Source organism: Mycteria americana, chromosome 7, assembly GCF_035582795.1.
Source record: "Mycteria americana isolate JAX WOST 10 ecotype Jacksonville Zoo and Gardens chromosome 7, USCA_MyAme_1.0, whole genome shotgun sequence".
Lineage (NCBI taxonomy): Eukaryota > Metazoa > Chordata > Aves > Ciconiiformes > Ciconiidae > Mycteria > Mycteria americana.
The window spans coordinates 14,245,071-14,255,983 of NC_134371.1; the positions used below are offsets into that span (position 1 = coordinate 14,245,071).

The 10,913-nt window shown below is 46.6% G+C and overlaps 1 protein-coding gene across 3 annotated transcripts; it reads right to left on the reverse strand.

Moving 5' to 3' along the window:
- Positions 1-1,774: 1,774 nt before the first annotated feature.
- UTS2B (urotensin 2B) lies at positions 1,775-10,476 on the reverse strand. Of its 3 annotated transcripts, none has more exons than XM_075509084.1 (5): positions 10,353-10,476; positions 8,003-8,104; positions 4,995-5,032; positions 3,554-3,644; positions 1,775-1,800 (listed from the first exon to the last, which is right to left on the reverse strand). In XM_075509084.1, exons 1-5 carry the CDS (start codon positions 10,474-10,476, stop codon positions 1,775-1,777), a joined length of 381 nt encoding a protein of 126 aa, XP_075365199.1. The 3 variants fall into 3 exon arrangements, with proteins under 3 accessions (XP_075365199.1, XP_075365198.1, XP_075365197.1); XM_075509083.1 differs by having other exon boundaries at positions 3,551-3,644; XM_075509082.1 differs by having other exon boundaries at positions 3,551-3,644; positions 10,323-10,476.
- Positions 10,477-10,913: the final 437 nt, after the last annotated feature.

Sequence of the window (10,913 nt, forward strand, 5' to 3'; positions counted from 1 at the left end):
TCCTGAAAGCATCCTGAAAGCATTTGAGCTGAACACCAGCTTGGGGCAGCGAGTGCAGCTCTTGTAATACACCCCCCTTTCAGCTGGAGCACCAAACTCTTAAAGAAAGACCCTTCTCTTGGCAATAGGCTATAATTTTTTTCCTGGATTTGATGCTGTTGTGAGGGTATGTGAAAGTATGCTCCCACATACCTTTTCACTTGCACAAAAGCAACAGAAAATGGGAAATGTGTGCTGAATCACTACCAAGGAAATAACAAAGAATTAATGTCAACAGCGAAGTGTATTTTGCATGTCATTAGACCTCACTGATATAATCAAGCTGGTTTTATTCCATAGATGCCGGCTTTGGCCTGTAATAGGATTAATAGATCTCCTGTTAATGAAGTACATACAAGGTACTGCTGTGGTAAGCGTGCGCTTCTTGCCAGAGCCCAAGGCAATGAGTGTAGCATGGTAATTACAGCTTTTGGAGAGGTAAAGTTTTGAAGAATATGTAGTATGCAAGCTACAGTTAAATAGCATGGCTCGACAGGGCTGGAGAGACAGTTCAATTCTAGTCAAAATCGGTCCATACATTCACAGTGGCTACCAGGTTCTGCTCTCATTTACACTGTTGGAAACCTCAAAGTTAACATCAGGATTTATTCTGAATTTACACCTTTGGGAACATGGTCCTTTGTTCTTGCAAATATACATAGATAACATGACTTAAGATGAATATATGTAGGAACCACTAATGGATTGTGATCTCTTCCTTTTGGACAGGTGCAGACATAATTCTGTGGTAGAAAAAGCCAGCTAGCATCTGCACTGGCCAGCCAGATGAGCCAAAAATCTCTGCTCGAAACATGTCTTTGAGGTGAGCAGGTAGAAATCAGTGGGTCTGGTCCAGTCCTATGAGGACAGCAGCCTACACATATCCATGAGGAAGACCCAACTCTCATTCCCAATTCTGGCCAAAAGGAAGGGTCTCTTCCTCAGGCACATTAAAACAGGCCAGTGATGCTATACCTAGGTGTTTAATGGGAGCTTTTTTCCCATTGTAAACTTCACATGAACCATTAAGGTAACAAGAGCCTACATCAAGGGAAATGTGCTGCCCGTTGGGCCTCTGCAGGAGGTGAGAAAGGAAACAGCACGTGCCTCTGTGCAACAGAAAATATTTATTGGAATGATATCCAAAGGATCCAGACTTCTGTGCCTGTCCTCCCCCAAACCTACTGTGTACGCTGACAGGACACAATGAGGAATGGCTCTGGCTCAGCAAGCTGAGGCAGGCAGCCCTGAGCCCTTCGCATTACACTCGGTCTGCCTTCCTGTCCCAACAGCGGGTGTTGGGTCATCACAGACCTGCTCGTAGGAGGCGACAGGAAGCCCAGACACCACTGTGAGCAATGTCTGCAGATGTGGGCAGAGGCCCAAGCTCAGGGGAACTGAATTAGTGTTTGGTGCCTCGGGGCAGCTGGTGAGAAGGGGAGGAGTGTACAGTGGCAGCAGACTGAATGGCACACACAGGACAGCAAGGAAAGTTGGGAAGCATCTTCCAAGTAGAAGATTGTGGTAGGTTAAACCTGGAAGGAAGGGACAGTGGAGAGTGGTAGTGGGCTACCAGCTCCTGTCACGGTCCCTGTTAGACTTGGCTGTGGTGTGGTCATGAAGGGCATCCAGGGTAGCAGCATGATGAGAGAACAGAATGAACTCTTAACACATTAATACCCAGCAAGGCAGTTTGGGGAAGGGCTCATCTTCATCCTCCAGTCCTGGCAAGCCTTCAGATGCAGTATTTCCAAAAGCAGGCTGGGAAGGGATACAAGAGAAGGCTGTTAGCATCCAAGAGACTTTTTCCAGCTTCCCACTCTAGCCCTGGGGTGGATTTCAAAAGCCCCATGTCTTGAGAGAGTTGGGGTGTGAAGCCAGCACTGTGGTTTCTGGGCACATCTCAATAACCAGCTTTGAGTTCATGTAACACTTTTAGAAGGTGTTTCTTTTAGCTGCTTATAGTGTAAATAAGGGGTCTAAAACTTGTTTCCGTGTTGCTTGATTTATAAGGGTTTGCTTTTCCTTTTGCTCTACTTCAGCAATATCAGGAATCAGCTTTTTCTTTCCTGTCGACTGGCCAGCAGTTTTGCTGCCTCAGAGGTGTGTGCAGGGTTTTTCACCTGTGGCTGACAAGAAGAGCAGGATACTGACTTGGAGAGACTGGATCTGGTCCTTACAATTTTTTTTTTAAAACCCAGTCACTCTATCACTCTGCTACTAACTGTCCTCCAAACAACATTGATCTCTGTGGGATCTTCTAAGAAGACTAGATTAGGGAAGGATGAACATTTTGGTGTTGGAAAAATAGCTGTATCACCAGCATGCCATGTTCTTTGAATCCTGTGCTAGTCTCCTATTGTCAAGTATGAAAAGAGATTTCAACCTGGTTTTTGAAAGCAGGATCTTGGGAGAAGTCTTCTACTAATCAGCAGTGCTCATGCTGAGACACGAGCTCCTCCCAGACTGGAAGGACTTTAGATGAAGGCAAAGATTCTCTGCTTTAATTTCTGGCAGAATCTGATTTAAACCTGGCAGAGGGAAGTAGTTTTATTTACATTTGAACCTTCCAGACTGGTGGGGGCATGAATTAGATTAGCCAAATTAATGACAGCCTCCAGGGTTGCTTATAAATTGCAGATTGTCTAAGGATCACCTAAGCACTTAAGCAATCCTTGCACAAAGGGATTTTGTCTTGGCTGTCTGGCAGGTTGTCAGCTTGCACATGCACAGAGCATGTCGGGTAAGGGCAGAACGAGCTCTTTTGTTTTTAGGCCAGATCTGTCATCAGTGACTTCTGGTTTACAGCTGCCACTGCTTTATGGAGGAATCCACTGAAAGCCAGCATGAACAGCATTGTCCATGTGCTTGTCAGGGGCAGCCTTGCAGGAGCACTGGTGCAATATGCTCCTGAGTCACTGGATACAGACTGGACAAAGCTTGGAGACCAACTGGGGGACCTACCAGATCTTAGTTCCCTGCATTCTTGGTTGATTTCCACATCCTTTTTAGCTGCTTTTCAGCAGCACAAACAAGTGCTCCTTTTTTCTCTGTAGGGAGGCAGTGACCTTGGCAGAGGGGAATGCATGCAGTCCACATGCCTCATTATGCCTTCAGCACTAGCTTTGTGCCCAGAGCAAAGCGACAGGCGCACTGCAGGGACATGTTCATACAGAACTCAGCCCCTCCAGGACAGGCACTCATTGCTCATATAACCCCATGTTCCTCTGTGAAAAGAGGGATGCAACACTGACTGCCTCCAGTGATGCCTTGGGTGTGCAGACCCAGTGTATCTGCCCTGACAGCAGGCAGGGTTGGGTACACAGTCCTTCTCACCAGCTGCTAAACCAGCCAGCCATTAACAAGAGAGGGCCAGGACTGCTAGAAAAGCTGCCAACCTGGTTTTCAGCATATTTGGGTCATGTTTACTGTCACTGTCTTTGTTGCAGAAAGGAAGCCCTGGAGATGAGAGCTGGACAGGACGGCTGCAGGGCTCTAACCCAAAACCTACCGCGCTTTTTGGGCTGGGATGCTGAGAGACTTTCCAAGGCATAGGCCACCTCTGACCCTTCCTCAGTTGAGAGCTGATCCTTCAACTTCTCCAGCTGTTTAAAAACAAACACAGCAGTAAACAAATGCCCCATCATGAGGAGCTCCGCAGCAGGCTGGCAAGTGCAGGCCCAGAGGCAGGAGGTACAGGCAGCCTGGCTGACAGCACCACTGGGGAGGAGAGGGTCTTCCCTGGAGCAGGACCATTCCAGGAGGATCTGCCTTTGGAGCACTCATACCTCCTCATGTCCTCCTCTGTTAAGCTGCTTGTTTGGTGGCAGCAGTGTAGGCAGTCTCTGCTCTTTCCCCCCACCCCAGGGTGCAAACCCCTGTGGAGAGGAGGCTGTGTAGAAGGACATTGCACCACTAAGAGTCAAGTCAGCGCTGGGGCAGGAGGCGTCTGGGCATCCACCCACTGCAGCAGAGAGCATTGCTTCTCCATTGCTCTGGGCTGTCCCTCCCTTCCCCCCAGCTCTTGCTAACTTCTCTTGATTATAACATGGAAAGTCCAAGGTATTTCTTCTCCATCTGTAGCTACAGGAACATCTACGGCCATGATCCAGTCTTCTGCTCTGGCAGTGTTGCTCCCAGGAAGCCAGAGCTTGCTGTCCCTCAGCTCTGGAGTGAGGGGCTGGGGTAGGAGCTGGCAGCCTCCTGTCTGGCATGCTGCACTGTGGTTTTTCAGTCTGAAGTGAAAAGTGCCAAGTGGAACCCAGCAGGACCTCCAGGATCCATGCCAACAGCTGGACCTGGCCTGAGAAAGGGTAAAAAGGGCTTCCACTGCTTTCGGGCTTTGGGACACAGTGGGAGCCGTGTCAAGGTTGCTGCACACCTTTCCCTGGCCCTGGAAACTCGGCGTAGGATGGGGCTTCCTCTTGCTGTCTCTGTGTGCACTCCGCACAGCGCAGCAGGATGACCCGGGGTAGGTCCTCCCTTACTAGTAAAGAGCCCAGAAAAAAATTGGTCTGGATTAGGTGTGCAGTGGCTATCCTCTAACTTCAACCCCTCTAACTTCAATCAGATGCAGCCAGCTGATGCAATGCCTAGGAAGGCAGCAAGACCTCCCCTTCTCCCTCCCTTTTCTTCCATGGAGATTTTCTTTGGCATCTATTTTTTTCCTGGCTTAGCCTTCGCTGACCTTTCACTGGTGGCAGAGGCAAGAGCTGCCTCAGCCTTTATTGCACTAGTCTATAGCCTTGCTCTCTTTTTATCTTTTCCAGCTTGCGCAGCTATTTAGCCCAAGTTCTGCTTTTCCCTTTGTGTAATACATGCGTACATTATAGCAGCAGAATGAAGAGTAGCAGGATGTAAAGATAGAAGAATAGGGCATAAAGACAATATGCACAGTTGTTTAGCTATTCATGCAACAGTATGCATATATGTGTCTGTGCATTTGGTCCTCTCACCTGTTCAAGCTCTTCAAATTTCTTTGCCAGCTCCCAGTCTGCAAGAAGGGAGAGAGTAACATCAGTATCTGCACTGCTTCCCAAAGCTCAAATCCCAACCAGTTTCTTCATTTAACCTCTTCAGTGGTTGACAAAAAAAGACCTAGTTATCATTTATTTCCTGACAGTGATCTCCAAATCTATGGTAGCAGAAACAGTGACAGAAAAGCAGGCTTTCTCTGCTGAATTCTATGGGACTTGACCCTAATTCTCCATTACAAGGGAGGCTTCTTTATCTTTCACCACGCTCTAGGGGGATTGGCCCAACAAGGTCACGTACTGTGTGATACCAACTCAGGTGAACCTCTTTGCTGCTTTTTAATTTTCATCCTGGTAACAGCAAATCCCTAATGCTGGCTTTTCTGTCACTGGCCTTTCATATGCACTACCATTGCTTCCTTTAAGACTTGTTTACCCTCACATCACCCATGCAGGCAGAAGTCAGAAGACACAGATTTAGCCTAGCTTATTGCTCAGTAAGTTAGCAAACACCAGGGTTGGCAGAGTGGAGCAACAGGAAAAGTAACGTAGCAGTGGGTGCATGGGTTTCGCACTTCTAAATGTTAGGGGAGCACAGGGACCTGGGGACCAGCTTCATAGATGAGGCTTAGAGATCTCGAGGCTGAGCATTACTGTACTAGACTCAAATAATTATGCAGATGGATGAATGAGCTGCACTGAGATATCCCACCCAGGAGAAGGGGAAATGAACGGGATCTAAAACCTCCAGCTGAATTGGGAAGGGCCTGGACTAGCAATAGGGAAAGCAGCAGGAAGGGATGATGGATTTCAATCTCACTTCTCTTGAGGACTGAGGTACCTTATTCTGGACTCAAACTAATGTCAAAAACAGTTAATTTTTTTTAATAAGATAGCTGAAACAATAGAAAGCACCATGAAAAAAATGAGCTCAGTCAAAGCTGAGTGACTGGACTACAGCAGTTCTCCTGGGAGGGAAACACAAAGCAATCAGCTGGTTCTAAGTGCCAGTTTGGGAAAAAAATGTACTAAAATAAGCAGAAGAGCCAGGAAAGAGCTAAAGAATGTCTCTGCTGGGCCCCACAAGAAATCCAAAAGCCAGCCCTGGAGCTGCTTCCTTTGTCTGCTCCTAATGTGGCAGCAGGCATTGGTCTGCATCTCCAAGGGGATTTAGGACATAATTCCCCCTGATTTCAGATAAGACTTCAGCACACAGACACATCGCCAGACTTGTGCTTTTTTTTTTTTAAACATTTGAAACTGAGCAGGAGAGTGCCAAGAAAGAGCTGACTGCCTTCTCAGTTTCTCCTTCGAGAAGGAAACAATCCAATTGAAAAACCCTGAATATTTTCTGACAGATATTCATCCAACAGAAAAAGCAGCAGTTCCTAAGCAGATCCATTACATCAGGGCTTGGTTTGAGAGACGGTCTGGGGATGGGCTGGGCGTCAGGAGGTGAGGGCTCTGTTCCTGGCACTGCCAGCAATGACCTCAGGCAGATTCCTCTTAAGCAAGTTTTTGCATATCCATAAGGTAGGGACAGCCAGGCCTGCATATCTACAAGTGAAAAGTGCCACTTAAGCTATTATTATTATTATTGTTGTTATTATTATACACATTTTTACCTCTTTCAGAGTTTCAAGTGCCTATTTTGGCTCAACTTTACGCAAACTGTAAGCTTGGCCAATGACTGCTATGAATAGAAAATGAACAGCGGTCGAAATTTGGAACAGATTATCTCAGGGAGGAGGAAGGAAGTTAATTTATGGATGAAGCCTTGAGAAACTGCCTGCTGTAAATCCTCTGTCTGTGCTCTGCTCAGAGATTCATTATATTCAATTGTCTGGCATAAAATGCAGCCTTTCCTCTAGGAATAATAAGTGCAATAATCCATAAACCAATCATAAAAATGTTATTTCTTGAATGCATCCCCTTTGCAAGAAGAATGCTTTTGTTAGTATAAGGACTTGATTTATTTGTGTTTATTTATTTGTCCTGGGATTGTTTAACCACTGCCTCACTGCATTAACAAGGGGCTTGGGAAGAGCACTGAGTGATTTTGACAAATGGATTTTCATAACAAATTTTTTGCTGGGCCCTGTTCTTGGCTGTTTTCATAGGGAAGGGCAGCTTCCTGCTCTGAGACCACCACATACGGCCCAAACCCTCCCCTGGCTGCGGTGGTCGTGGGAATAGCTGACCCCTGTAATCCATATGGCGCTTGTGATTGCTGTGCGTGGTGGAAAGCCCGAGTTTCTCTTCAGCAGGGCTGAGTTTAGAGGCTGTCACAACATGCGGGTGGCTTTATACATTTGGTGCCTGTTCACAGAGCACGGACAGGAAAAGCCTCCACGTGGCCTGTCTTTAGCCTCTCCGCTGTGTGGGAAAAGCCTGTTGTCTCAAGCTCTTGCAGCAGTAGCAGAGGCTCAGGCTCAGACGGGAGGTCCCACTACTTTTGTCCCAGCCTACACCTGACCCCAAGGGATCTCAGCCGTATGCTCTCTGCAAAATCTTGACGCCGCCCCACTGCCATGTGTGCTCACAAGATGCTGCTGGTTTTAGCATGCCAGCAAGACACTGAGCTGTATCTCAAAGCACACGGGGCTGTATGGGGTGTGGGTGGAGAGGTGACTCCCAAGGCTGGCCCATGCCCCAGGCATAGTAGTCTCAGAGATAGCAGGGGCACTGGGACTCAGCAGCGTCTCTTCTTGTTATGAGCTATGTACACACACATATGCTCCCTTGGCAGCTCAGTGTTGAGTGTCTGAGGATCTAGGGTGTGTGGTTTTGGGCAGTTTTACATCATGTTGGAAAAGCAGGTCCAGGAGTCCCATGATGCAGAACACCTGACATTAATCACATGTAGGCACCATGCTGGGTGCTTCCACTTCCTGAGCAGTCGGTATTTCTGAGGAACCTGAGGAGCAGGTTGCTTACATTCATGCAAACACAGATTCAAGAAGCTGAGATCTCCCATCCCCTTCGCTTACCAATATTTTCTGGTCTCCGCCATGCAAGCTTCTTATTAAGAAGCAGAGTCAGCAGGGTGTCCTCGTGATTTGTGTCTCCTCTCTCCGGAAGCGCTCGGTTCTCTGCAGCACATAAAACATACCTTTCTCGATCTCTAACGATAAAAAGGATGGAACCTCCAGCCCCCGACATTAAAACAAAAATTAAGAAGGCTAAGAAGTGGAAAGAAAATGTCTCCTGTCAGCACTTTGTCAGGGTGGAAGGAGCTCGGGGGAAGAGGGAGATATGTGAGCACAGAACAAAATGTCCAGGCAGTGAAGGCTGCACAGTGAAAGGGTGCAGGATGGAGGAGCCTTCCCTGCCAGCTCCGGGCTGCTGGCCAGTCTCACTGCAGCCTCAACAGCATGGCTGGCTGCAGAGGGCTGGAGACACCACCTTGATTTAGACAGCCTCAACCTCTTCTGCAAGGTGGGTGTAGCGGATGCCTCTGCAAAGCCAGACAGCAACCCACAAAGGCCTCTCTTCTCAAAACTGTCCCTCACCCCATCCATCTTCCCAGGGCCAATGGAGGTGGGAACTTGCTCCTCATGAGGGCTGACATGTGGGTACCATAGCTGAAAAGCCCTGCAGTCTATTCTTGCGCTCACTCAGCCTTGGGGCTGCTCTATCTGATTGCCAGTGGTATTAAAGGATTCTTCCTGAACAGAGCCAAAGTGTGGAGGAGTTGAAAGCAAGCCTCTTTATCCCTGAGGAAGCCTCTTACAGTAGCTGTAGGCCATGCAGAATTTTTCTCTTTTCCAGGAAAAACCTCCCCAAGCTGCTGTCCTAAAGCAGTTTGGGCCTCTCTATGAGGCCCCTTTAGGCAGCTTTCTCAGTGGTTTTGCTTTAGTGGTTGTGGCTGTGCCCTCAAATGAATGGTTGTGAAGCTCAAGGGTTCAGCAGAAACCAATGGACACAGGGGATGGGACTAATCAGAGCCCTGAAGGCTCTGAGACCCTCCCAGCTCTGCTGAAAAGATTTCCAGGATCATCTGAAACTTGAATGTTGCATTCATTTTTGAGAATGACAGAATGGGAGCCAGACTTTACAAAGAGAATGGCCATTCCCTAAAATCTTTGGTCTGAACACCCCTGCCCCACACCCAGACCCTGAAAAGCCCTAGAAGATGCCTACAGAATCCATGGAAAATGCAAAGAAATTATGCAGAAATGCTTATTTTCTCTTCCTCCTGTATCTTTAGTACTTCTGCTCACTCCCTTCAAGGAGGTGGGAAAGGAGAAAATGGTCTCGTATAGCCATCAGCCCTACTTAGTTGTGATGGGATGAATGCAATTATTTTTTATACACGAGACAAAACATTGTACCAGATGAGCCTCAAGGATGCTCAAGAGTATGTGGGAATCAGCTCCATTAGCCGAAGCCACATAAATCTGCAGAAGCAGAGGGGCCCTGGCCAAAGTGATGCTCCAAGTATTTGGCCAGACTCAACCCTGCCTCACACTGCAGCTGAAGCCACTGGTCCTGATTGTGATCTCTGGAAATAAACCCGAGGGACTTAGCAGAGCTACACGCTGTGTAGAACTTGCAGTTAGCGTGGAGTGCTATAAACCTCGTTCCTAAGTCTGAAAGACAGTTATGATATTAAAATAGCTACTTTTAGTAATTTGGGGGATTTGCTACAGAAAAAAAAAACCCTATAAACACTCTAGTAAAAACTAAACAGAAGCAGTATTTAGATAGGGTGGCCTCAGGAATGTTTTGGTTGTCATTACAAAAATAAATAGGTGATAAAAGAGGAAAAATAATATGAAAAGCAATGTTATTTTCAAGCCTATATTTAGCTGCTTTTTTTTTTCCTACTGCCAAGTCTCTTTAAGAAAGAAGATTAATGATTGACATTTCCCTGCAGAATAAGTTCAAGCTAAGATTAATTTAAATTATGGGAGAAGAACATATAAAGAAGTTTTGTGAATAAAAAAAGTTCAGCAGCACCCTACTACTGACATTTATGAGCTGTCAAATCTCATATGGTGCATACTGGAATTGCTACTCTCTGATATTTTAATGTTTTTCCTTGGAAATTTTCTTTTGGGAGAAAAAGAGCTACCCTTACCAGATTTCACCAGATCTGATATTTTTACTGATTAGCAGAATGTGTCACACGACCAGCTGCAGACCACAAGGACAGCTTTAGCTCATGCTAATATGAACAAGTGTCTGGGTAGCACCCATGTTAATTGACTGGTATAGCTCAAGGTTCATTTTATTTTCTTTCACGGATAAGCAAATGTTGCATGGCCATGACAAGCAGCAAAGCAAAGCAAAAAGATAACTACTTACCTGTGTCATCCAGTCTGTATTCCAGCTTACCTTGTAGTAAAAAAGGCTCTCCATGTGTAGATGGAACATACACAGTCATGGTCAAGATGGTTAGCACTCCAAGGGACAGCTGGACAGACCACATCTTCTCCATGTTCCCACCACCCAAAAGCATTCTTCCTTCAGGCACGGTGGAGGACTTCAATGCAACCCAGTGCCAGATGAGCTCACTTTTAAGAGGCAGTGGATGTGCCGTGATTGCAAATGGCCTTTGGAGGAGGGGAGAAAAATATCTCTTGAGATATAATTCAACCTGTCAATATGATTCACTCCTTTGGGAGTGGACAGAACAACCTAGTAACAGACGTCAGATGGAACCTGTTCAATATATCTCATATCAGACTGATCTAATGAATTCTGATGTTCCCACCGGCATGCACTGTCCACGCACGTCGATATACATTCCATACGTACATACATTAAAAATATATTTTCGGGGCTGCTGCTTTAATGGAGTTCAGACATGAGGACTCCCACATTAGCAAGGAAGATTTGTCTAACGTACAAGTTGCCGTATGTCACCAGTTTGGACAGAATCAGGTTAATGGGTTT

What these genes read in the sequence shown, in the direction of transcription:
- UTS2B (XM_075509082.1), bottom strand. Translation starts at nt 10,476, where the DNA reads ATGCTTTTGGGTGGTGGGAACATGGAGAAGATGTGGTCTGTCCAGCTG. An exon ending in ATACAGACTGGATGACACAG is followed by an intron (nt 8,105 to 10,322) that starts GTAAGTAGTTAT and finishes TATGTGCTGCAG; the next exon opens with AGAACCGAGCGCTTCCGGAG. An exon ending in AATTTGAAGAGCTTGAACAG is followed by an intron (nt 3,645 to 4,994) that starts GTGAGAGGACCA and finishes GTTTTTAAACAG; the next exon opens with CTGGAGAAGTTGAAGGATCA.